The sequence below is a fragment of the Podarcis erhardii genome, assembly GCF_964252035.2.
Source record: "Podarcis erhardii genome assembly, chromosome: 6".
NCBI lineage: Eukaryota > Metazoa > Chordata > Lepidosauria > Squamata > Lacertidae > Podarcis > Podarcis erhardii.
The window spans coordinates 89,678,565-89,706,235 of record NC_138510.1 but is presented as its reverse complement, the minus strand read 5'-3'; the positions used below and the strand labels follow the sequence as shown (position 1 = coordinate 89,706,235).

The following is a 27,671-nucleotide window of genomic DNA, read 5'->3' as shown; positions in this document are numbered from 1 at the left end:
CTCGGTTTGGTGCAGCATTCACGATGGAGCTTCACATTTTCCTTTCTGCAACCAGGCAACAAGTAACAGAAACAAAACAAAATGCATCATCAAGGACTCCATAGCATGGGTCAGTATAACCCAAGACCACATAACACCGGTCTTGAAAGACCTACAATGGCTCCCAGTACGTTTCTGAGTACAATTCAAAGTGCTGGCGTTGACCTTTAAAGCCCTAAATGGCCTCAGCCCAGTATACCTGAAGGAGCTTCTCCACCCCCATCGTCCACCCCAGACACTGAGGTCCAGCTCCGAGGGCCTTCTGGCGGTTCCCTCGCTGCGAGAAGTGAGGTTGCAGGGAATCAGGCAGAGGGCCTTCTCGGTAGTGGCCCCCGCCCTGTGGAACGTCCTCCCATCAGATATCAAGGAAATAAACAACGATCTGACTTTTAGAAGACATCTGAAGGCAGCCCTGTTTAGGGAAGCTTTTAATGTTTGATGTTTTATCATGTTTGTAATATTCTGTTGGGAGCCGACCAGAGTGGCTGGGGAAACCCAGCCAGATGGACGGGGTATACATTATTATTATTTATTATCTCAGTGGGATGGTATTGATCCATCTATAATTGTTATGGCTGAAGATAGGCCATTTCTAGTGGCATCCCACTGTTGAAGCTGCTGAGAAGGTGTAATATTGCACCTTTTGTGCTGCCTGCAAATTCTGTGCCGCCAGGGCTCGCCCAATACGTTTTGTCACCTGAGGCGAACCACAAAATGGTACTCCCCTTCACCGCCAGGGAAGAAGGGGCGAGTGAGATCTACATTGGGAACTGCTGCCCCTGTGTGGATCCTGCCACCCGAGGTGGCTGCCTCATCTTGCCTCATGGTTGTGCCGGCCCTGTATGCTGCTATTATGCTAGAATCCTATGCCAGAATTTTAGGTGCAGTGTAGCAGTTTGGCGAAGCCATCTGATTTCTTTTAGCACCATCATCCTCAAAGTGAGACAGAAGAAAGGAAGGAGTGCTCCATGTTTTGATGCAGGAAAGGGAATAAACTCTGTATCCTTTCCAATTCTCACTGCAGCATATTATGATTGGGCCAGGGGGACAGGAGGCTAGAGTAATTGTTATGTTTTCAGGTGTATGGCCTCACTTTCTCTGTTTAGGATTCTTGCCTCTTAGAAGTTTGAAACAGATCTCAAGGTTTTCGTCTGGCTGATGCGACTTTGCTCTAGCCTTCTCCCATGTTGTTTCCTGTGCCAAAGCTCTGGGTGCAAGGCCAAGTTTGGCTGAATATATTTCCTGTGGGCTTATCCAAGTTTAAGGCTCTCTATTAAGAAAGTTAGGGACACAGGCGGCGCTGTGGGTTAAACTACAGAGCCTAGGACTTGCCAATCAGAAGGTCGTGGTTCGAATCCCCGCGACGGGGTGAGCTCCCGTTGCTCGGTCCCAGCTCCTGCTTTACCACATAGGTAAAGGTAAAAAGGTAAAGGACCCCTGGATGGTTAAGTCCAGTCAAAGGTAACTATGGGGTGCGGTGCTCATCTCGCTTCAGGCCGAGAGAGCCGGCGTTTGTCCGCAGACAGCTTTCCGGGTCATGTGGCCAGCAGGACTAAACTGCTTCTGGTGCAATAGAACACCATGACAGAAACAAGAGTGCACGGAAACGCCGATTACCTTCCTGTCGCAGCAGTACCTATTTATCTACTTGTGCTGGCGTGCTTTCGAACTGCTAGGTTGGCAGGAGCAGGGACCGAGCAACGGGAATTCACCCCATTGAAGGGATTTGAACCGCCAACCTTCTGATCTGCAAGCCCAAGAGGCTCAGTGGTTTAGACCGCAGCGCCACCTGCGTCCCATATAATCCTGGGGACAGTAGCTTTCTCATCACAGAGCCACAAGTCCCAGTAACCTTAAACTATAGTTCCCAGGGTTCTTGAGGGGAGTGTTTTAAATGTGTGCTGTTTATTTGCCTGGAGGCATCTGTAAATATAAATTAGCCGGTGCAAATCTTATGTGGATTTTTCTCAAGGACTTGTGCTTTAAAGTCCTTTAGCTACCTCGTAAACACCCCGGGGCAGAGCCACAAATTAAATGCAAGATATTGCTTCTGTTTTCAACTAAACATAATTACTTGTTATGTGGATAGGGCTGCATACAGACCATAAACCTAAAGCACATGTATCCCTAAGAATCCCTGGAGGCTGTAATTTACACCTTGTTGTTGTTTAGTCATTTAGTCGTGTCCGACTCTTCATGACCCCATGGACCAGAGCACGCCAGGCACTCCTGTCTTCCACTGCCTCCCGCAGTTTGGTCAAACTCATGCTTGTAGCTTCGAGAACACTATCCAACCATCTCGTCCTCTGTTGTCCCCTTCTCCTTGTGCCCTCCATCTTTCCCAACATCAGGGTCTTTTCCAGGGAGTCTTCTCTTCTCATGAGGTGGCCAAAGTATTGGAGCCTCAGCTTCAGGATCTGTCCTTCCAGTGAGCACTCAGGGCTGATTTCCTTAAGAATGGAGAGGTTTGATCTTCTTGCAGCCCATGGGACTCTCAAGAGTCTCCTCCAGCACCATAATTCAAAAGCATCAATTCTTCAGTGATCAGTCTTCTTTATGGTCCAGCTCTCACTTCCATACATCACTACTGGGAAAACCATAGCTTTAACTATAGGGACCTTTGTTGGCAAGGAGATGTCTCTGCTTTTTAAGATGCTGTCTAGGTTTGTCATTGCTTTTCTCCCAAGAAGCAGGCGTCTTTTAATTTCGTGGCTGCTGTCACCATCTGCAGTGATTATGGAGCCCAAGAAAGTAAAATCTCTCACTGCCTCCATTTCTTCCCCTTCTATTTGCCAGAAGGTGATGGGACCAGTGGCCATGATCTTCGTTTTTTTGATGTTGAGCTTCAAACTATACCAAACCAATTTACACCTTACAGAACTACAATTCCTCACACCCATAACAAACTGCAATCTCCAGTATTCTTTGTGGAAAGCCATATGCTTTAAACATATGGAAAGCCAGCCAGAATAATTAAACATGGTTTGAAGTTGCCTTGTTTCTAAACCACAGTTAACACAGACCATACTTTGTCTGGGTTCAAACACCACAAGAAAGGTCTTTCCTATCAACTCCTCGTTGCCACATCAGAGGAGACAGGAGAATGCAAGCCGAGGAGCCTGTGTACAGTATGCGAAATTTACTGTCATGTGGAAACCAGGCAAACGACTAGCAAAGTTAAGCGAAATAGATGCAAAATTGCTTACATTGCACAATTTATATTGAATGCAGAATTCAGCTTTCCTTGGAACGGAAGTTTGACCACTCTAACACATGCTTCCTAGAGACAGACCTAAACTGCCACCCCCCCCCCAAAAAAAGGTGGGTTTGTTGAAAATCTTATTTTCAAATACAAAATTTACAACTAAGGCCCCAGATTTCACAAACAGCAAGTGAGAAGGTACAGTAAATCAGTGTCTCAGCTGTATCACTTCAAACTGTTTCCCTACAATTAGGATCACTCCTGCACACAGAAAACAAACACTTCAGGGAGAAGGCTGGAGTAGAACAATCCTCCATGCTGGCAAGTTACCGTATTTTTCACCCTATAGGACGCACTTTTTCCCCTCCAAAAATGAAGGGGAAGTGTGTGTGCGTCCTATGGGGCGAATGCAGGCTTTCGCTGAAGCCTGGAGAGCAAGAGGGGTCGGTGCACACAGACCCCTCTCACTCTCCAGGCTTCAGGAAGCTATCCGCAAGCCTTGGGAGACCGGCGGGAAGTCGCGCCGGGCTCCCAAGGCTTGCAGACAGCAGCCTGCAGCCCGAAACCCGGGGAGCGCAGCGGAGCGCACCCCGGGCTTCGGGCAGCTCTCCGCAAGCCTGGGAGCCTGGCGTGATTTCCCGCTGGGCTCCCTAGGCTTGCGGATAGCAGCCTGTATCCCAAAACCAGGGGAGCGCTCCACAGTGTGCCCCGGGCTTCGGGCAGAATCCGCAAGCCTGGGGAGACCGGCATGACTTCCCGCCAGTCTCCCCAGGCTTGCAGATAGCAGCCTGTTCTGGGGGCTAGGGTCGGGGATTTTTTTTCTTTCTCCCCCCCAAAAAAACTAGGTGCGCCCTATGGGCCGGTGCGCCCTATGGGGCGAAAAATATGGTAAGTTTTCTATGCACATGGATTTCTTTTGCATGGCACAGTAGTTGTGAGTATCCCTTCTTTCATAGCTCTCTAGGAAAGCTATGTCTGAACTTCAGTAAAGGGACTTATGAAGGCTCTCTTCTGGAACACCCCGGGGGGGGGGAATGAATAGGGGAATTTGATATATAGGCCTAGGCTATAAAACTATTCCCTATTTTGGAGACTCCACACGGAGGACACTCCAGCCAACTTCAGAGTGGTGAAGGCTTCATGAGCAATGTTTGCAATCATCTTGCCATGTGCACCAGATAAACTAGATGGAAAGTTTTATAATAATAATAATAATAATAATAATAATAATAATAATAATAATTTTTATTTATACCCCGCCCTTCCAGGTTCAAAAACCGGGCTCAGGGAGGCTAACAACAAATTTAAAACACTTAATTATAAAAGCAGCATAAAATACAGTATAAAAACATGAATAACAATAAAAATCAAAAATCAATTTAGGGGAAATAAGCATTAGATAATCCCCAGGGCTAGCTGGCTGAATTGAATTGGTCCTACTTGGGCCAGCGAGGAGGCCAGGGGAGAATTAGCTGTGGGGTCTCAGAGTGAGTAATCTTCATAAAAGGGGAGGCGGAGGGAAGAGAAGGGAAATAAAAGATCAGGCTGAATTCAAATTAAAGGCCAAGCAGAATAGCTCTGTCTTACAGGCCCGACAGAAGGAGGTTAAATCCTGATGGGCCCTAGTCTCCTGGGACAGAGCATTCCACAAGGTCGGAGCCATCACTGAAAAGGCCCTGGCCCTGGTGGAGGATAGTCTGACTTCCTTAGGGCCTGGCACCTCTAAACTATGGTTATACATTGTAATGGTTGTTAGGGGGTTACTTGTGCGTAAATTGCCTTCAGTTTAGTTAGATCGCTTGGCCAACCATGCTTAGGCTGACAGCTCGCCCTCCGTGACCTGTTAGTCACTTGCAGAATCCGTCAGTGGGCGTTTCTTGAACCTCTTCCAGCATAAAAGCTGTTTGACGCCAAGTCTCCTCCTATGTTCCCTGCGCGGAACTCGTCTGCGCAAGTAAGGGGAAGGCAGGGGCGTGCCAGCGCTCTCTCCACTACTTTCTGGTGAAGGGTCTTGGAGACCTGTCTCCAATTCCCCTATCTCCCTCTCTTCTCTACTGGTGTTACGCTGAATTCCTTCCCCCCTGCTGGTCCCCTCTCCGGCATCGCTCTGGAGCCCTGCCTCCGCCTCTCGCTCTGATGTCAGTTCCCTGACATACATTGACCTTAAGGTCCTCTGCTGGGCATACCAGGAGAGGCGGTCCCGTAGATACGAGGGCCCTAAGGCACACAACCATGCAGCAATGTATTTCTAACATTGCAGCCCCATCCTGGAATACTACCGGAGAGAAATTATCTCTTTCCTCCCAGGGCAATCACAGCACAACAACAGCTTTAATCGGCTTTTGCTGAGATTCCTGCATTATAGGGGGTTGGACTAGATGAAACTTGGAAACCCTTCTAACTCAAAGATTCTATGCTTCATAAAAAGGAAGAGTTTGCTTTGGTGAAATCTCTGGTCTGGATGACGTATTGCCCTATAGTTGGGTTAAGAAACTGGAGCCTCCAGGAAAGCTATTTTAATTACACACCTTAGTGTCTTTTTCCTTTGGGACACTAGACACAGGGCTGTTCCAGACTGTCGCTGTTTTTGGCTGGGATTCAATAACCACCTACTAGCAAATTCAGGATGTGAAATTATAGAAGGCCTAGTTCTTCAGCACCTGTTATGATTACCAAGTTTAACCAATCCAATTAACAAAAGAAATTTTGATCATCAACAAAACAAACAATGAGAATCCTACGCATCCGTTGCACCTTTTTATCCATGTTTTGCTGAACAAAAAGCACTGATTTCAGAATTTTGCACATAAGTCAACTGTGAAAGGGCATTTGGTTCCAATGGACGTTCTTGAGAGATGGCGCAAAGCACAGAGAGGATCGTAATTTTAAGTGGAATTTAGCTTCAACTCTCAAGGGTCAAATCAAATCAGATGTTCATGCTCTTTCCTTGGGGGGAGGGCTCTTCCTAAATTACGACTGCACACTGGAGATTCCACTATAACCTATGGGAGTTTATTTCCACATAATTTGTTTATAAGACAGGAAGCCACTTTAAACAGCAGTCAAGCTATTGGTCCATCCAGCTCTGACTCTCTGCTCAGAGACGTGGGTGGCGCTGTGGTCTAAACCACTGAGCCTCTTGGGCTTGCTGATCAGAAGGTCGGCGGTTCAAATCCCTGCAACGGAGTGAGCTCGCGTTGTTCTGTCCCAGCTCCTGCCAACCTAGCAGTTCGAAAGTACGCCAGTGCAAGTAGATAAATAGGTACCACTGTGGCAGGAAGGTAAACGACGTTTCCATGCACTCTGGTTTCCGTCACGGTGTCCCATTGTCCCATTTAGTCCTTCTGGCCACATGACCCGGAAGGCTGTCTGTGGACAAACACTGGTTCCCTCAACCTGAAAGCGAGATGAGTGCTGCAACCCCATAGTCGCCTTTGACTGGACTTAACCATCCAGGGATACTCTACCTTTGCCTTTACCAGGGTACATCCCCAGTCCTCCCTAAAGATACCAGAGACCGAACCTGGTTATTGGCCATCCCTAATCTCAATACCAAACTGCGCAGCGACCTTCTTTGAAGGTATCTTGTAAGGTTATGAGGCTAAATGATATTGGCCGAGCACTCAAACCACAACGTATGGCAAAAATTAACATTAATCACTCTTGCAAGCTCTGCCCTATCATTTTCCCACTCTCCTATGTGCACAGAAGGAACAAGGTCCAATTACAGTATTATTATTATTATTATTATTATTATTATTGCTTCAATATGGCATGTCTCATGCTGCAAGGACTCATTTCCGCTGAAGACTTTAGGATCTAATTGCCAAGGTTGTTTTTCTTGACATTCAACCTTTTTTCTTGTTGATCATTTTGCCCTGTTCTCTCAGTGCAGCACTGTCCCACCCTAAACTGTTTGTACACTTGTTTAGAGCCACACACCCATTTAAATGTTATTAGGGACACACCAAATTGCAGGCTATACTTAGTCAAGCAGACTTCAATGGCTGTGTGAAATTTTTCTAGCATAAATCAGCACCTACAACCCTTTGAATTTCTTCCAGGTGCACTGCGGCCTTCTTTGGTGATAATGCCAAATGGCCTCAATGTAGCCCCAATGGTCAGTTTCTAGAAGAAGAAATATCCTCTGAAGAAACACTAGTCAAGAAGGAATTACTCCTGTTCTCGTGTGTGTGTGTGTGTGTGTGTGTGTGTGGACTCTTTGTCATTACACAGACTAAAGCTAGGCAATATATTTGTGCTAGACAATTTCTTCAAACAGTAGGCTTTAAGTTCCACAGGTGTAAACCTGAAGTGGGGTGTGCCCCCCAAAGCAATAACAGTTGCTTCTCACCGACCCTAATATTTCATCTGCTGTTATGATTTATGGCTTTGTGGTTTCAAGCGCTTAAACCAAATTACAGTGTAGGGCCATATCAGAGGGCAGCTGCAGCTTTCCCCAGAAAGAACAGGCTTTCGTGTATTAATGTGGTAAGCAACAGTGCTTTTCTCTCAGAAAACAGATTTAAATTGTTCCCCATCTGTACAAAACAGCGGTTCTCAAAGGGTGTGGTGTGCCACACTGGTGTGGCAGAAGAGGATGGCAAACATGGCGGGAAGATTCACAGACAAACAGAGATACATTTAAACATTTCAGTATACTATTTTACACATCACTTGGGAAGGCTGGGGAACTAATGCCAGTGTACTGGTAGAAGCAAAAATCACCAGTGTCTAAGCGACGATTCTTCAACATCAACTTCGTTGGACTGGTCATGTTGTGCGGATGCCCGATTATTGTCTTCCAAAGCAACTGCTCTATTCCAAACTTAAAAATGGAAAGCGTAATGCTGGTGGTCAACAAAAGAGGTTTAAAGACGCTCTCAAGGCCAATCTAAAAAAAATGAAGTATAAACACCGACAACTGGGAAACACTGGCCTGTGAGTGCTCCATCTGGAGAACATTCTTTACCAAAGGTGTCATGGGCTTGGAAGATGCTCAAACCCAAGACAAAAGGGAGAAATGTGCTAAGAGGAAGGCACGCTTGGCAAACCCTTACCATGATCAACTCCTGCTTGGAAACCTATGTCCCCACTGTGGAAGGATGTGTGGATCCAGAACTGGCCTCCACAGTCACTTATGGAGTCACTGCTAAAACCATATTCATCGAAGACAATCTTACTCGGCTACGAGTGTTCGCCAAAGAAGAAGAAAAAGACTATAGGATCAAAATAATATTTTATTTGCAGAATATGGTTAGATATATTTTCAACATGAGAGCAAGACCTAAAAGTGATACAGCAGTTAACCCTAGTTGTAATCCAGAATCGCCATTTGAACGGAGTGCTGGAGAAACACTTGTTTATATTTTGAGTCATGTTCTTACGTAGCTGCATTGTCTTATACTTTCTGGGTGCCCCAGGATCCTTTTATAAAGTAGTTGTGTTGTATGTTATAAATCAAGTACTGCTAGGAGTTCTTTCTTTTTGTTTTAAAATGTATTCCTTATCCATAAAAATTTGGTTTGAAAGTGTGCCCCAGAGGAAAAAAATGGGGGAACCACTGGTATAGAACAAGACGTTCCAAAACAGCAAATCCTTTAGCAAAATTCCCATCACCACTGCCTACAATGGCTGGGGTCAATGGAGCTGCCATCCACCAGCATCTGGAGGGCACTAGGTAAAGGTAAAGGACCCCTGGGTGGTTAAGTCCAGTCCAAGGCGACTATGGGGTTGCAGCGCTCATCTCGCTTTCAGGCCGAGGGAGCCGGCGTTTGTCCACAGACAGCTTTCCGGGTCATGTGGCCAGCAGGACTAAACTGCTTCTGGCGCAACAGAGCACCGTGACGAAAACCAGAGCGCACGGAAACACCATTTACCTTCCTGCTGCAGTGGTACCTATTTATCTACTTGCACTGGTGTGCTTTCGAACTGCTAGGTTGGCAGGAGCTGGGACACAGCAATGGGAGCTCACTCCATCGCCAGGATTCGAACCGCCGAACTTCTGATCGGCAAGCCCAAGAGGCTTTGTGGTCCGCATCCCATCTGGAGGGTACTAGTCTTATGCAAGAGCTGTTGGGAGACACAGTGCATCTTTGTGTTGGCAGGTGTGGGGTAATGGCAAAATCTCCAAGTATAACCCTTTACTTTTCTGTATAGGAGTAAATGGTAATAAATCGCTTACAAAGGAGAACTAAAAGTGAGGCAAACATGGGATGAGGGCTAAACCAGCCGCTACTCCATTGAGATTCCAATTACTGCCATGTAGCTTCATCCAGGATTCTGCTTCTTAATCACACTGCTGCGTGACAGAATCTTGGAAATTCTGGCTTTTATAAACCAAAAATCTACAAAGTACCGCCGAGCAGAGTGTACTGCTTTGTAAGGTGAAAGGTCCCTATCCTTGAAAACCACAGAATTTAAATTATCTCACAGGCAAGAAGGAGGAAGGAAGAGACAAGGATTATGCAAAAGCAGTGAGTCAATGCCATTGCGTGAACAAGGGAAGGAGGCGGAAGCGTTTATGGAAGTAGGTTTGAGATAACACATGAAAGAGGGTTGTTGACAATGTGTTTCTTAAGACAAGCCTCACCTGCCCTTGAAGCAAGTTCAACAAGTGATCAAACAGGTAGAGCTGATTGAAGAACTTGAAGTTAAGGGAGTGGAAAGGTACCAAAAGCTAGAATATTGGGCAAGGACGTTTGGGGGGGGGGGGAGCAGGGTGGGGGGAGTTCATACAGGGACCTGAAAGAAAGGGTTGCCAAGCCCAACTCAAAAGGTGTCCACGTTGATTTATAAAGCCCTAAACAATTTAGGACCTAAATTCTTGAACTCTCTACCAGCCTGCCCATATACAGTGGTACCTCGGGTTACATATGCTTCAGGTTACAGACTCCACTAACCCAGAAATAGTGCTTCAGGTTAAGAACTTTGCTTCAGGATAAGAACAGAAATCGGGCTCCGGCTCGCAGCGGCAGCAGGAGGCCCCATTAGCTAAAGTGGTGCTTCAGGTTAAGAACAGTTTCAGATTAAGAACAGACCTCTGGAACGAATTAAGTACTTAACCCAAGGTACCACTGTACCAGAAGGGAACACCTTTCTGACTTGTTGGAGGGTGCAGCCCATCTCACTGACACAAAATAAGAGTCCTCTCTTCCACTGGAGGTATAGCTGATGCCTTCACTATTTGGCTTTTGGTACCAATTTAAGACATACGCGGGTGGCGCTGTGGGTTAAACCACAGAGCTTAGGACTTAATGATCAGAAGGTCGGCGGTTCAAATCCCCACAATGGGGTGAGCTCCCATTGCTCGGTCCCTGCTCCTGCCAACCTAGCAGTTCAAAAGCACACCAAAGTGCAAGTAGATAAATAGGTACTGCTCCGGCGGGAAGGTAAACGGCGTTCCCGTGCACTGCTCTGGTTCGCCAGAAGCGGCTTAGTCATGCTGGCCACATGACCCGGAAGCTGTACGCTGGCTCCCTTGGCCAATAAAGCGAGATGAGCGCTGCAACCCCAGAGTCGGCCACGACTGGACCTAATGGTCAGGGGTCCCTTTCCCCTTCCCTTTTGGAAGGAGCTAGCATGATAAAGCCAGCTGTAATGAACCGATGTCCATCTGAGGTATTGTTATTTCATATTTTAAAGTGGCTTTAAACTAGTAGTAGAATGAATACACAAGACGAAATGGTTAAATCGGCTATGATAAAATGGGCACAGGACATTGGGCATAACATTATGTTTGAGGATTGGGAAAGGTTGTGGACCACTGGGCTGAACTTCACCGCATGTAATGCTCTGAAGGAAAATGTTATGAAAATGATATATAGATGGTACATGAGCCCAGTTAAACTTGCCAAAATATACCATTCGTCTGATAACAAATGTTGGAAATGTAAAGAAAATGAAGGAACATTCTTTCACCTCTGGTGGACATGCCCTAAGGTGAAGGTCTTTTGGGAAATGATATATAATGAGCTGAAAAAGGTATTTAAGTATACCTTCACAAAGAAACCAGAGGCCTTCCTTCTGGGTATTGTCGGCCAGAAGGTGTTAAAGAAGGATCGAACATTTTTTATGTATGCAACAACGGCAGCAAGGATTCTCATCGCAAAAAACTGGAAAACTCAAGATCTACCCACACTGGAAGAGTGGCAGATGCAGCTGATGGACTATATGCAACTGGCCGAGATGACTGGCAGAATCCGTGATCTGGGAGAAGAGAAGATGGAGGAAGACTGGGAGAAATTCAAGATGTATTTACAAAAATATTGTAATTTGGTTGAATGTTAAGAAGGATGCTAGATTATAAAAAACTGGCCACCACTAAACTAGATTTAAATTTGATGATAAGTGAGACTAAAGAAAATATAAAATTTTTTTGGAAGAAGTGTTAGATTATATTTGAATGAGTGGACATGAGATTGCAAACAAGTTGATAATTTGTTTGGAAAAAATTTTTAACGATGTAAATGGGAGCGGGAGACGTGAGGGAGTCCAAAGAAGTGATGAAATTGTTGTGATAGAAGTAAGATTGCTTATTATGTGTGCATTTATATTTAAAAAACCTTAATAAATATTTATTAAAAAAAATAAAAAATAAACTAGTAGTAGAATGTTGTTATTTTGAGGTTTCAGATTGCAAACCACCTTGGGATCACAACTGACGTACCGTTTAAAGATCAAATAATAAACAGATAAGAAGGGTTTTTTTATTTTTTCAAACCCTGTATTTCCACCAGCATGTTTGTGGACATCTTCTGATTTTGCTTATTTATTTACAGGATGGAATTAGGCTGCATGAAGTCTAAAGATTGCAGGATACTCCTGCCTGCATACTCATATCTGAAACTCACGTAGGTAAGGATTTCTTCTAAGGTAAAACAAGGTAAAGGTAAAGGACCCCTGGATAGTTAAGTCCAGTCAAAGGCGACTATGGGGTTGCGGCGCTCATCTCGCTTTCAGGCCGAGGGAGCCGCCGTTTGTCCACAGACAGCTTTACTTATTTCTTTTAAACAGGTCCCTAGTCCTTGAGACAAATTGAGAAAGCATAGCCGGTACCTAAAAGTTATCAGCAGGCAGAAAAAGACCCTAAATGTTCAAAACGCCTTCACTGGATAAACTTTGCCTCTGAGAGTTAGGGTGAATTCAGGTAAGTTATATGTGGATTTTCACCATGAGAACAGTTGAAGAAATCTTACACAAATTGACAGATGTTATTTCACAGACCAGGTGACCAGGTGAATGAATGCATTCTCTCACACACCCTGACCTTAATTCAAAATTATCTTGCTGATTTCAGCTGAAACTCTTTTGTGTTTACTTTAAGAGTGATTCCACCTGAATTTGCTGGAGTTTACTTCTGAGTTTATGCGTAAGGACAACTTACCTAAGGGTAAGCCCAGCTGAGTTAAGTAAGACTTACTTCTAAGTAGACTTGATTCAGATTGCATTGTAACATATGAAATCTGGAGAAGCTGTCTACCTCTCTTTCTGCAACCTTTTGTTACAATTGGGTTGCAATATAATGAAAGTTTACATCTGGTGGCTGGTTTCTGACATTTTTGCTGACATTTTTGTTCCAACTGGTTCAACAAGGATCAACTTTGCATTTTTGCAATGGAAGATCTTTGCTGAAGGGCAAAGTAACCAGTAACGCATCTTATCTTGTCTTTTTTTATTTTGTTTAACTTTTCCCTTTTCTTCCACTTGAAACTTTGTTCTCACTGGCTCCCGTATCTCTTGCATAAGCTTCACATATATGTAAGCTTGCTAAAGTTGCAGAGATGGAGTCCAATTTGTTAAAAACAGCCCCAGGACAGTGTGTACAAAGGAAGGGTAAGCAAAAGGACTGGTAGGAAATATGCTATTTGCATAGCTTCCTGGCACTGCAGGTATTTTAAAGAAACAGACACCATAACTGTGCATGGTAACCCTAAATAAAATGCTTAATTCGGGTATCCTTTATATTTCAAGCCATATCATTCAAAGCTGAGGTGACTATTTGAGGTTTAGCTATATACACTGATGAACAACCTGATTCTCATGAGCAACCATCCTATTTACTGAGGCTAAATCACACATGCTAAGATCTTTATGCACCGGAAAAAAAGTCTTATGGCCATACAGTATATTTTTGTCCATTGATTTAATAAGACCCAGCAAACATCAAGACGCATGGCAGCCAAAGTTAAGCATTTTTAAACCTCATTGATTTCAAAGGCAAAGGTTTAAGTGTGTGCTTAATTTTACCATTCAGACTAACAGGACTGGAAACAACTGCAGCTGGATTATGACCCTGCGACTTCACTCTTTAAGGCCGATTCCAACTGATCCTAAAAACTCTTCTATACCCCTTGCACATCTTTAGAGCTGCACTTGCTGAAATAGATCTAGATAACACAGGAACAAAATGAGGAACTAAAAGCAAGAATCCAATGAGGTATTGAAAGTCCTCTGTTTGCCCACCTAGAGTAGTACCCATTGAACCAGTCTTTGTCTAGGACAGAGCCGTCCAAACTATGTGTCACGACACATTAGTGTGTCAGCCGCAGTGTGTAGGTGTGTTGTGGGAACGCTCCCCACGGGGCTAGAAAGGGAGCGAGCAGCCTGCCAGTTTGCTAGTAAAACTGAATTACAGTGGTACCTTTGGTTAAGTACTTAATTTGTTCCGGAGGTCCATTCTTAACCTGAAACTGTTCTTAACCTGAAGCACCACTTCAGCTAATGGGGCCTCCTGCTGCCGCCGTGTTCTCATCCTGAAGCAAGTTCTTAACCTGAGGTACTATTTCTGGGTTAGCGGAGTCTGTAACCTGAAGCGTATGTAACCCAAGGTACCACTGTACTGTGTCACAAAATGATGCACGTTTAAAAAGTGTGGCACCGACATGAAAAATCTGGAAAGCTCCGGTCTAGGGGCAAATGAATGTTTGCAATTCCACAGACACATTTGTGGTATTTAATACAAAATTCAGGTTTCCAAGAGCAGCTTTCTTTTCTTTAAAAGCAAGTTTCCAGTCCTTATGGTAACGTGGGATATAACTGCAATAAATAACTAAGTAAGTAATATAAACAGCTACTTACTTCTCCAAATGACTACCAGAAGCAGTATATATCTAAGTCATAAAAATCTGCAGAACTAGACAGAATAAGAAATTATGCAACTGGTATATTCAATAGAGGTGGAGTTTCTCTGTAGCTATTGTGGCTACAGTTAAGGCTCTTATTGGTGACCTTAGTCACCAATATATACAGAGTTGATGTTCTGTTGAGTTGTCCGCCACAATGACAACATCTCCTTTTTGCTTAGCCTCTGTCAGTTCAGACCTCATCAGTTTATAAGTAAAAAGCTTCCCCTGTATCATGTCACACTAACGAGCACTGAACCTCATTTGCTATTATTTCCCATTCACCCAGATTTGGAGAGATCCTTTCAGAGCTCTTCCCAATCTGCATAGGTTTTCACCGCCCTTGTTGTCCACAAAATTGGCCACTTCACTATTCATCCTCGGCACCAGATTATTGGTTGAAAAATAAAAGACTATTAGTCTCAACAGAGATCTTTTTGTAGGGGAGCACTACTCTCTGTTTTGAGAACTGTCTGCTTTCTTCTATCCTGAGCTTTCCATTATTTTTAACCACTTACTGACACATAAGATAAAAAAAAACGAAGATCATGGCCACTGGTCCCATCACCTCCTGGCAAATAGAAGGGGAAGAAATGGAGGCAGTGAGAGATTTTACTTTCTTGGGCTCCATAATCACTGCAGATGGTGACAGCAGTCACGAAATTAAAAGACGCTTGCTCCTTGGGAGGAAAGCAATGAGAAACCTAGACAGTATCTTAAAAAGCAGAGACATCACCTTGCCAACAAAGGTCCGTATAGTTAAAGCCATGGTTTACCCAGTAGTGATGTATGGAAGTGAGAGCTGGACCATAAAGAAGGCTGACTGCCGAAGAATTGATGCTTTTGAATTATGGTGCTGGAGGAAACTCTTAAGAGTCCCATGGACTGCAAGAAGATCAAACCTATCCATTCTTAAGGAAATCAGCCCTGAGTGCTCACTGGAAGGACAAATAGTGAAGTTGAGGCTCCAATACTTTGGCCACCTCATGAGAAGAGAAGACTCCCTGAAAAAGACTCTGATGTTGGGAAAGATTGAGGGCACAAGGAGAAGGGGACAACAGAGGATGAGATGGTTGGACAGTGTTCTCGAAGCTACCAGCATGAGTTTGACCAAACTGCGGGAGGCAGTGGAAGACAGGAGTGCCTGGTGTGCTCTGGTCCATGGGGTCACGAAGAGTCGGACACGACTAAATGACTAAACAACAACAACATATTTGTGTAATCCTTACTACAGAACTAAAATAATTATATTGTTTTTAAAAGCATGAATTTTAATTTAATTGATTTCAGCTCTGATTTGTTGTTGTTGTTGAAGGAATGTTAGACACATAAGAGCACTTTTTCTTGTATCCCAAGACGGCGAATGCTCAGGAATCTCTGATGAGGCACTTTGTAAAAAGGAATTTCAAAAGTCCAAATATATGACCCCTTTGAGTTTGTCTCTATTGACACACTTGTTGACACTCTCAACAGCCACACCGATGACATAACACTTCCCTTTGCATAAACCAGGCTGCTGGTTCCTCAGCAAGACTTGTTCCTCTATATACTTAATGATTCACCTATATTGGGGTCAGTAAACTTTTTCAGCAGGGGGGTGGTCCACTGTCCCTCAGACCTTGTGGGGGGCCGGACTATATTTTGGAAACAAAAATGAACGAATTCCTATGCCCCACAAATAACCCAGAGATGCATTTTAAATAAAAGGACACATTCTACTCATGTAAAAACACGCTGATTCCCGGACCATCCACGGGCCGGATTTAGAAGGCGATTGAGCCGGATCCAGCCCCTAGTTTGCCTACCCATGATCTGTATATCTAGATAAGGCATTAAGGTAACTGGATTGTAATTTCCTGGTACCCTCTTTGAAAAAATGAGCATCATGCTGACTACATTCTAATCCTCCAGTAAGGAGCCCAGCACTACTGATAATTGCATGTTATTTGTAGGAGATCAGCAATGTCACATTTCAGTTCTCAAAGAGCTATCATGTCTACGCCACCTGGAATGTGGCTTGTGCACTTTTAATCTGTCACCGAGTTCTAGAACCTTCCTTCTTTCCACCTCTATTTAACTCTAAACACGCCCTGTAAAAGCAGCTCAGGCATGAGTATCTATCCAACACCTTTCACAGCAAAGACTTAGGCAAGAGAATCGTTCTGAAATTTCCTTATTCTCCTTTAATCATTATTTCACTCCTTCTTTGTCTAAAGGTCCAGCCACCTCCACACGGAGGTCTCTTGCTCAGGATGCATTTAAAGAGTTTTGATATCATTTTTAATGTTTTTCTTCTGTAATATGCTCCTCAAATTCACGTTTTCCCTATTTATGCTCTTGCCAATTTACCATTAAGGCTTCTTTCTGTTTCCCCCCTGTGAGCGAAAGATTTCCACTTCTAAAAAGCAGCAACCTTGCCTTTGATAACTTCCGCTACTCTGCTTATTAGCCAGGCTGGCATCGTTCTGGATTTATTCGCTCGTTTCCTAATCTGCTGTGTAAATTCACCTAAGCCTCTATTATTGTGGTTTCAAATCACCTCCCGGCATCCTGAAGAGATTTGACACCTTTGACTCTTCTTCTTCAACATCCTTTTAACTAATATGCTCGTTTTAAATACGTTTCCTCCTTTGACCGATCTAAGCTTCAACAGCACGCTCCCTTTTGGTTATATATTTAAAGAAATACTGATTTATACTGATGTTTTCAGCCATAAACTCTTTAAATTATTATTCCCCACCCCCCACCCCTCCATCAGCTTTCTTGTCAGTGCGTATTTTGGTTTTGACTCGCATGGGGGCAAAATACAGTTTCCTTTGGTGCAGAATACAAGTTGCATTATTTCCCTAATGGCAGTAGGTAGTACAAGCAGTGATCTAAAGGAAAACAGGAGACAACCCTCATACCTTTCCCAATTTGGCAGAAAAAGGAATTTGGACAGAAGGAATCTCATTCCTGCATGTTAAGCTACATCTCTATCTTAACTTTGCATTTGTCCATCTCTGCTTTTCAATGGAAGCTATAGCAACACTTTTTTCTTTTTTTGCACACCAGAGTGATCAACCTGCAATGTCCTATTAGAGCAGGGGTCAGCAACCTTTTTCAGCCGTGGGTTGGTCCACCACATCCCTCAGACCATGTGGTGGGCCGGACTATATTTTGAAAATATATATATATATATGAACGAATTCCCATGCCCCACAAATCACCCAGAGATGCATTTTAAATAAAAGGACACATTCTACTCATGTAAAAACACCAGGCAGGCCCCACAAATAACCCAGAGATGCATTTTAAATAAAAGCATGCATTCTACTCGTGTAAAAACATGCTGATTCCTGGACCGTCCACAGGCCGGATTTAGAAGGCGATTGGGCCGGATCTGGCCCCCAGGCCTTAAGTTGCCTACCCCTGTATTAGAGAGCATGGTGCAGTTTTTTGGATATGTTTTAGGTTTAACTAAACATTTCTAGACACATTAACCTACAGCCAGTCTGCATACCCTCCTTCATTTTAATATGTCTTTAAATAATTATATATTATACAGTGGTGCCCCGTAAGACGAATGCCTCGCAAGACGGAAAACTCGCTAGACGAAAGAGTTTTCCGTTTTGGAGGTGCTTCACAAAACGAATTTCCTATGGGCTTGCTTTGCAAGGCGAAAATGTCTTGCGAGTTCCTGCGGGGTTTTTTTCCTCTCCCCCCCCCCTTTTTCTAAGCCGCTAAGCCGCTTATCCACTAAGCTGATAAGCCGCTAAAAGCCGCTAATCCGCTAATAGTGCTAATCCGCTAAGCCGTCAATGGGCTTGCTTCGCAAGACGAAAAAACCGCTAGACGAAGAGACTCGCGGAACGGATTCTTTTCGTCTTGCGAGGCACCACTGTAATTCTGCTTGTTCTTAAATGGAGCCATCGTGGGCTCTCATCCAAAGACTGGCCAAATCCATACCTGCTTTGCTTCAGCCTGGTCTACCTCAACGGGATGTCACGAGCAAAGTTGTCAGAGTTGTAAAGCACTATGTTCTGTATTCGGTGATGTTACAGAAAGGACTGAAAGGGATGTATCCTCTTCTATGCATCCCCACCTGCTCAGAGATCTTAGAGTCAGGCAGGCGGCAAAAATGCAGCTGAGGTTTCTTTTACTTGGTGGCAACAACAGCTTCGTGGAATGCACTCCCACCCTAATCACTGACGATCTCTTTTAAAAAGCTAGTTAAGGCATATCTATTCAGAAGGGTTTTTGCAACGGTGTTGTTGGCACTCAACTGTCTTGAGAGACAACGGAGTGCGCCCCTCTGGGGGTGAAATCACGCTGTTCAGGGACCTCCCTGGGGCACAAGCCTGGATGGTCTTTAAGAAGGTCCTGGGCTATAACCATTGGTTATGGAATGGTTCTGTAAGCTTTCAGAATATTTAGAATTAGCCAAATTGACAGATATAATAAGACAAAAACCAGAAAGTGAAGTGGAAAAGGAGTGCCTAAATGAATACCTTAAAAGCCAAGGTCTGAGGACAGAAATCTGGCTGAGTCTGGAATAACCTTGTGAAGTGAAAGGATATGAATGAGGGATTTATATCTAGATGCTAGGATAGAGAGAAGGAAAACAGAAAGACACAACGAGAGGTAAAGGAGGTGCTGTGGGATTGGTGGAAGTCAATGTTTGTTTTTCTTTTTAGTGTTTATATCATTCACTTGTAAGATATGGATTTGTTTCTTTGTATGCTGGTTGTTGTGTTCTGTGTATTGTTATTTTTCGATATTTTCCGTGTTGTTGTGTGGGAAATACTAATAACATTTATAATAATATAAGATCCTGGGCTGCCCAGAAGACAAGACCTCCCTCTCAGCCTTGCAGAGCAAGACGTTTGGCACCAGCTTGGCTGCTGGAGTTGCCAGGACGAAGTGTACCATCTTAACGACTCTGGATTTGTGTAAGGTTTACGCCTTAGCATTTTCTCCTCCCAAAGATATCCCACAAGGCTGCAGAGATTTCGGATCAGAGCTTTCCTTCTCTGTGATGGGCTACCTTTTGAGGTCAACGAGCCCTATCTGCGCCCAACTTCCCTTTACAGCAAATGCAGAAACTGCCTTCTTGACCACTGGACCCACGATTGGGTCTCGTCCACACAATCTACCAGATCCTGTCTTCACAAAGTCCCTAACACACCAAGGGTTTCAAACCTGTTAGCTACCCTCACCTGATTTAGCCGACCAATCAAGACTGTTGTCAGGGTGTGGCCAGTTGCACACTGACAGCACCTTGGAGATAAGTGGGGGCTGAGTGCAGGATGGGGACCAACACAAACTACCCCAGAGCACAATGTGTCCCCAACAAAGGTACCTCCTCTCTCTCCTAACACCCAATACAGTAAAGGTAAAGGTAAAGGTAAAGGTAAAGGGACCCCTGACCATTAGGTCCAGTCGTGGCCGACTCTGGGGTTGCGGCGCTCATCTCGCTTTATTGGCCAAGGGAGCTGGCGTACAGCTTCCGGGTCATGTGGCCAGCATGACTAAGCCACTTCTGGCGAACCAGAGCAGCGCATGGAAACGCCGTTTACCTTCCCGCCAGAGCGGTACCTATTTATCTACTTGCACTTTGACGTGCTTTCAGACTGCTAGGTTGGCAGGAGCAGGGACTGAGCAACAGGAGCTCACCCCGTCGCGGGGATTCAAACCGCTGACCTTCTGATCGGCAAGTCCTAGGCTCTGTGATTTAACCCACAGTGCCACCTGAATCCACCCCATACAGTAGCTCACTGTTAATTGGATTTTTGAGCTAAGTTACGTTGTTCAGGTGTCTGGTTTGCTTTCTTGAAAATGAAACAATTTTATTGATGTTTTGGTGCATGATGAAATACCCTGAAAGCGGCTGCTTAGGGGCAACATCAATGAGATGCATATTTTGGTGGCGTGGTCACCCAATTAAAGAAATCTACATCTAAGAAGAAAAAGAAGGTAGCAGGCATTATCCTACAGCAGGCATCCCCAAACTCAGTCCTCCAGATGTTTTGGGACTCCCATTACCCCTAGCTAACAGGACCAGTGGTAAGGGATGATGGGAATTGTAGTCCCAAAACAGCTGGAGGACCGAGTTTGGGGATGCCTGTCCTACAGCAAGCATTCCCCCTTCTGTCTTGTATAGGAGGGAATCCCGATTTTGCTTCCCATATGCATTTTGTATGAAAACTTGTACTCAACGTATTTTAGCTATCAAGATGTTACTAATGGATTAACTAACTGATAAATGGTTGCAGTAACTGAAGCAATGTCTAAAATCTCCTTTAGGGGGTTTTGAGCAGCAATGAGAAAATGCAATATAGGGTTAAGTTGTAATTACTCAGTCCAAAGCTGCCTGTTCCGTCCCTAGAGATGATTATAACAGGTAAGTGCTATATATTCCACCAAGTATCAGAATTCCACCGTTGCACAGCTGCCACAAATCTACCATTCTTTTTCCATTTGCAGTCTGCAAATAGCAAAGTAGCACCTCTCTGTCCAATTCCTCCACTCACCACTTTCTCCTACGTACTGTATATATTTCTAGCTGGTTTGCGCCTCGATCCGCCACCCCGGCAGCTGAACCCAGATTGGACTGCGCGGAACTAAGGGTGCAAGGGGGGGGGAGCCTAGGCCACGGTCCGGGTCTACTCAGAAGTAAGTCCTGCTGAGTTCTATGGGACTCACACCCAACTTAAAGTTAACACACTCACGGGCAGCAAGCCCTGCTTCGCCCGAGCGTGAAAACGCGTTATGTTCAGACGGCGAGCAAAACAAACCGCCTGGAGCCCGATCCCCTCTCCGCATGCTCTCCTTCCCACGTGCGTGTCAGCTGCTATCCGTGCCCGCTGCTATTTAGAGCCAAACCGCTAAAAGAGCCCGGAATCGGCCCCGAAATAGCACGCACGCAACAACCACACAACCCTCCTTCATCCTTGGAGAGGTCCGCGGATCATCTCCAGAGTCGACGCTCCTCCTCTCGGCAGGATGCCGCTTTCGCACTACTTCCAAGCTCCAGGGAAGCTGGCAGTCCAGCCGAGCGCGTGGCAGCGCCGAGGGGGCTCCCCTTTCCAAACGCGAGTTTGCAAAAGTTCCTCGCTGCCTGGCGCAAGGCTTTCACACGACTCCTTGCGCCCCAAGCGCGCGCGTAAAAACGCACACTTCTTTCCCCAAAGTTGGGATTCTTTTTTCCCTTGCAAAGTTCCTTTTTTGGCCCATTCCCCGAGCCTGGCCAGCCCCGGCTTACCTCGGATGTAGGTGCACTTGCTCTCGTCGAGCAAACTGGATCCCGATCCGCCCATGGCTGGCCAGTGCTCGAAGGGGCGGCGGAGGCAGCGGAGGAGAGCGGCAAGCGCAACAACAAGCCCGGGAAGGAGTTGGCGATCTTGGCGAGCTCTTCTTCCTCGCTGCGTTCGCTCTGTCGGGCAGCAGCTGCAGCCCGGGCGCTTTTCTCCTCTCGGTCTCCACCTCCACCGCCCGGGCGCTTAAACTTCCTCCCGCCCGAGGGCGCCGCCCTCGCAGGCGCCTCCTTCCCGCAGCGCCTCCGGGCAAGAGGGTCGCCAGAATAGGGCGAGAAGCGCTCGAAGCTGCTGCTTCTCTTGTGTTGTCTTTGGCGATCCCTTGTAGCCGAGTAAGATGGTCCACGAACACGGTTTTAATCCAGCCAGGGGGGCAGCGCCAGATTTACCTATAAGCTAAACAATCTATAGTTTAGGGCCCCACTCTCTTGGGCCCCCCCCAAAAAAAAAATTAAGGAGAAACAAAAAACTGGATCTGCATTTCCAAAATTTAAGATAACTTCAACAAAGACTTCGATAAAAGACATATTTTGTTATGTGCAAATGGCTTTAGATACATGTAAGGTCCATAAATTACCATATAGCAGGCATGTCCAACTTTCAAGAGACAGATCTACTCCCAGTATAAAAAACAAAAACAAAAAACTGGCAGTGATGTACCAAAGTTGTTGAGCTTTTTTGGGGGGGGTGAGGTGGGGTCCTGCAAACTGCCACAGACCCCTCACACAATCTACCAGTAGATCATGATCTACCTATTGGACATCCCTCCCATATGGCATTTGGATTTACAGTATAGTATGCCGGATTTACATATAAGCTAAACAATCCATAGTTTAGGGCCCCACTCTCTTGGGGGCCCGAAAAAAAATTAAAGAGGGGAAAAACCTGGATGTACGTTTCCAAAATATAAGTTCAACAATGGCTTTGATAAAATACATATTTTGTTATGTGCAGATGGGTTTAGATACCTAAAAGGTAAAGGGACCCCTGACCATTAGGTCCAGTTGTGGCTGATTCTGGCTTTGCGGAGCTCATCTCACTTTACTGGCCAAGGGAGCTGGAGTACAGCTTCTGGTTCATGACTAAACCGCTTCTGGCAAACCAGAGCAGCGCACGGAAACGTCGTTTACCTTCCCGCCAAAGCGGTACCTATTTATCTACTTGCACTTGGACGTGCTTTCGATGAGCAACAGGAGCTCATCCTGTCGCGGGGATTCGAACCGCCAACCTTCTGATCGGCAAATCATAGGCTCTGTGGTTTAACCCACAGTGCCACCCGCGTCCCGTTTAGATACCTATTAGATCCATAAATTACCATATATCAGGCCTGTCCAACTTTCAAAGAGACTGAGATCTACTCCCACTATAAAAAAAAAAATGGCAGTGATCTACCAAAGTTGTTGAGCTTATTTTAGGAAGCTAATGTTGTTGAGCTTTATGGGGGGGAGGGAGGGGGTCCCCACAATCTACCACAGACCCCTCACAATCTACCAGTAGATCATGATCTACCTGTTGGACCTCCCTGCCATATAGCATATATTCAACACTAAAATCAGTGACAATTTGTTGTTGACAAAGGATAGGTGGACATATAAAGGGCCCCATTACCTTCAGAAGCTTAGGGCCTCATCAAACTTAAATCTGGCCCTGAGTTAAATTACTGGGCATTGTGTAATTCAACACTGGCATTTCTGATGTTCTGTAACTTGTCGTTACTGATTACTTGTGTTTTATTTCCTGGAAATAATAGCATTTATTTTAAACTTTATATTGATTTTCTTCGTGTTGCACTGAAAATACTGTACCAGGTAGATATGCTTATTAAAGAACATGCTCATGTAGCGGGTCTGAGTTTAAAAAAAACAAATTCCTTGTACTTTAAAAGCTACATTTCATACATACACAACATAATTAAAATTCAAAGTTGATGGTAGATATATGGTTAGTGGCAGGCTTAGTGATTAACATGAGTCATTCACGCTGAATTCTCAGTTTCAGTCTGGTGCAAAAAAATCTAAGAATGGAAATTCACTACATTGCCCCATTGAATAGAAGTATCTGTACAGTTTTTGGTTGCCATCTAAGCAAGTTTACCCATAAACATGTATATTAACTAATTGTATAATTTTCAATGCATTAAAATGAATATTCTCATATTTTAAAATTCTCTAATATTATCATTAATCGATAATATTCTCCAAAAGATTATTCTCAAGAATTTAACATCACCAGCTCAGTCATGGATACCTGTGGTCTAAACCACTGAGCCTAGAAATTAATCTCTTCTCATTGTTATCTGCCTCGGTTCCTCAGTGTCCCAAATTTAGTTCCGGCACTGGGATCTGCCTATAACTGCGACTGCAGAGATGCAAAGAATTGATTCAGTTTCTCTGCACCAGTTTCACTAACCCTGAGCTATACCTCTGGTATTCCCCTCGCATATAATTTTTTCACAGCATCCACATTTGCACAGTGGGTGTAAGTAGCTTTGCTGGGAGGTGGCAGTAGCAAAACCTCTTCTGTTACATTTTTATTTTTCAATAAAATATATAACACAGGCATAGGCAAACTCGGCCCTCCAGATATTTTTGGGACTACAACTCCCATCATCCCTAGCTAACAGGACCAGTGGTCAGGGATGATGGGAGTTGTAGTCCCCAAACATCAGAAGGGCCGAGTTTGCCTGTGCCTGATATAACACAATAACCATATAAACATACAGCACGGGCTTGCAATGTTTTCCAACTCTGATCCAAACTATGGGTGATTGTGAGAAAACGAGCTTATGATAACATACACATGCCGTGGAGAGTCCTTAGGTCTGCAAATACATTTGGTCCTGATTTCTTAAATTCAGTGGATGCTCGGGTTGCGAACGTGATCTGTGTGGGATGCACATTTGCAACCCACAACGGCGCGTCTGCGATTTGGTGTGTCTGCGCATGTGCAAAGCACAATTTAGCGCTTCTTTGCATGCACGACCGCCGAAACCAGGAAGTAACCCGTTCCGGTACTTCCAGGTTTCGGCGGTCCGCAACGCAAAAAAACGTAACCTAAAGCGTCTGTAATCCGAGGTATGACTGTATGGCCTTTTCTGTGGCTTTGCAGCACCACTAAAAAAGGCAGAAACAGTAGCTCTGATGAGTGCAAATGGCTGGTACCAAGGAGATGGGATGGGATGTTAAGACAGTGGAAAGTTTAGAATCATAGGGGAGGCAAAACTCAGTACAGTTTCAGAAATGCTGCATTAAGCAGGCATTATGTGTGTTTTTTTTCCTAGATAGCAACTGTTACCAATGTGAAGCTATGTAAATACTGTGGGCAATGATTACCTCAATCATACACTTCCTCCAAGCCTGAAGACAACAAACAGCCAAAACTAGTTCTGATAAAAAACTGAGCTTACACAAGTAGGTTTATTAATCTTAAAGTGATGGGACTCCTAAAACACACACACATACACAAAACAAGCCCGATGTAATGTATTGTTTTAAAACCACAGTGAATTTGAAATGCTAACTCATGGCTTAATTCTTATTTCAGAATTTATTAAATATAACAACTTGCAATTATAGCTTGTTACAGCCATGCAGAATGTAATGTTTTCATGTTACATATTACCTAATGATAACAAATTCCTCGGTTGATTCACAAATGTGTATTCACTAATTTCTCAATTTTGTTATCATTTATTTATTTCCAATATTTATAAACGGCATTTTCAATTACATCTACCCAATGGAGATGGAAAGATTGGTCCCTTTTATCCTGGATGGGGATCTGCAGTCCTACATAAATTTATCATGACACAAGTTCAATTTAATTCACTAGGATTTATTTCTGAGTAGACGGGCATAGGATTGCAACTTGCTGCACTCCCTCTTGTCGTATCTGAGAGATCTTGCAGTCTCTCCTGCCACACAGTCCTCATGGAAAATCTCCACAAGGTGGCAGTGGATAATAACACAAGAGCTGTCTTGAGAGGATTTGAAGTGTGATATTTCAGCTCAACAGAGGGCTTGTTTTCATAGGTACAGATATGCGCTATACGTGCAATGGGATATAACTGGGGCGGCTAGGTGAATAACAGGGTAGGGCTCTTGTACCTGTCATGCAAGCTACGCCCCCTGATATTTCCTCTTCTAGTCAACTAGAACCATCTCCTGGTCAGCTGTTTGGTGTTTTATCGTGTTTTTAAAATTGTGTTGGGAGCCGTCCAGAGTGGCTGGGGAAACCCAGCCAGATGGGCGGGGTATAAATAATAAATTATTATTATTATTATTATTATTATTATTATTATTATTCCGTTTTTGCGGCCTGTTGGCGCAGACGAGGTGTTTGAACGAATGTAACCACTCAAACTGAAGGATGCGGGAATGAAGCTATGTGGTTTTAGCAGTAATTTTATAGAATTAGGTAAAATTGGATTATGAATAGGTGAGAATGTAAATTAAGATAAATTACTAAGATAAAAGCAAAAATGGAAACGATTTGCTGAAATTGCTAATTGAATTAGAATACAAAAAAGGGAGGTGTGAGGAGGTCAGGGAAACAAGTAAATGAAAGACAAGACTGGAAAGATTGAAATGTTTTTAATTGGTTTTTTTTTGTATTTTGTATTTTTTATTTTCTTTTTCTTTTTCACTTCTGTAACGTTTCTGAAACTTTAATAAATATTATTTTTTTTAAAAAAAGAATGTAACCACTCAAACCTTGTCCTTCGTAGCTGATTAAAGTTAGCTGTCGGAAGGGGCATGGTGGGAATAGTGAATGCATCTTTGTGCGAAGGGGTGGTGCTTGCACCCAGCCAGGAAGTGGTAGTGTGGCCACTCCTGAAATTCCACCCTGGACCAAGTGTTATTGAACATCCAAGTTGCAAGGTATTTGAGAGGGTTGTAGCAGTGTAGTTGCATACATTATTGGAGGAAACTGATTATCTTCTAGACCCGTTCCAATCTGCGCTTGGGACTGAATCAGCTATGGTTGCCCACCATTTTTCAGGAGAGGGAAGGGTGCATTTCTTAGCGCAGAAAGTATTTGATCTGATGTGTAGAGATCTTTCCTATTCTACTTAATTCAAGAGGGTTCTGGAAGCTTCCCTGTGTGAAAGAAACAAGCAGAAGGTTCATGATGTTTGGGTTATCCCTCTAGAGAAGCTGAGTACAGTTGGCTTAAACTGGCTCTGTTATCTCTGCTTTGAGGTCATGCTGACTATAATAACAAGGCCAGAAGGAGCCAGGGTTTCCTTTTTCTTTCTATCTCTCTTCCTTCTGGTGTGGTGTTCTGTATATAGCGTTAAGGTTTAGTCTTATTATAAGTTATTGTCAGTTTGTTCTGTTTGGGAAGTGGGGCTGAGCTTCCTATCTCCTGTATTGGAGGTGATGTCATCAATGTTATGTACTGAAGTTCTCAACCTGGGCCAGCAGGGGGATACTGTAGATAGTTTTCACTCAGGTCCACATATGCAAATAAGGGATTGAAAGTGACGTTCAGTGATTGGATAGTTACAGAAAATGGTTACTGTTGTGTTCCAGTGGAGCTCTATATAAGCAGGCTGGGTGAACCCTTCAGTTTAGTTGAAGAATCGATGTTTGGCCTGATATGTTCACCCACAACTTAACAATCAAGGTGTCTAAGGTCCATGAATAACCATAGTTTAGAGGTCCTGGGCCCTAAGAAAGCCAGACTATCCTCCACCAGGGCCAGGGCTTTTTCAGAGCTATTCTGCCTGGTCATCAATTTGAATTAGCCTGATCCTCTATTCCCTTCTCCCTTCTATGAAGAAACCCCTTTTGGGACCCCACATTTAAATTCTTCCCTGGTCTCCTTGCTGGCCCTAGTAGGACCAACTTGGCCAGTTAGCCCTGGTGATCATATGATGTCTACCGACTGGAGTCCCCACCCCCCATGACCCCTGAATTTTTGAATTTTATTGATATCAATGCAGCATTTTATGTTGTATTTTATGCTGTTTTTAAGTCACATTTTAATCAGTGTTTTATATTTGCTGTT

The 27,671-nt window shown here is 44.2% G+C and overlaps 2 protein-coding genes across 2 annotated transcripts in view; one reads left to right on the top strand and one right to left on the bottom strand.

Annotated features, from left to right (window-relative positions):
• The window catches only part of NOS1AP (nitric oxide synthase 1 adaptor protein), a 226,750-nt gene extending 206,723 nt beyond the window's left edge, over nucleotides 1-20,027 (top strand). Inside the window, exon 11 of the transcript XR_014157408.1 lies at nucleotides 19,751-20,027. The gene's annotated coding sequence lies outside the window, so the exon portion shown is untranslated. The remainder of the gene's footprint in view (nucleotides 1-19,750) is intronic.
• NIBAN1 (niban apoptosis regulator 1) overlaps nucleotides 1-21,810 on the bottom strand; it is a 98,778-nt gene extending 76,968 nt beyond the window's left edge. Inside the window, exon 1 of the mRNA XM_081865782.1 lies at nucleotides 21,608-21,810. Within this exon, the coding sequence (XP_081721908.1) occupies nucleotides 21,608-21,662 (55 nt within the window). The 5' untranslated portion in view covers nucleotides 21,663-21,810. The remainder of the gene's footprint in view (nucleotides 1-21,607) is intronic.
• Between the last annotated feature and the right edge of the window lie 5,861 nt (nucleotides 21,811-27,671).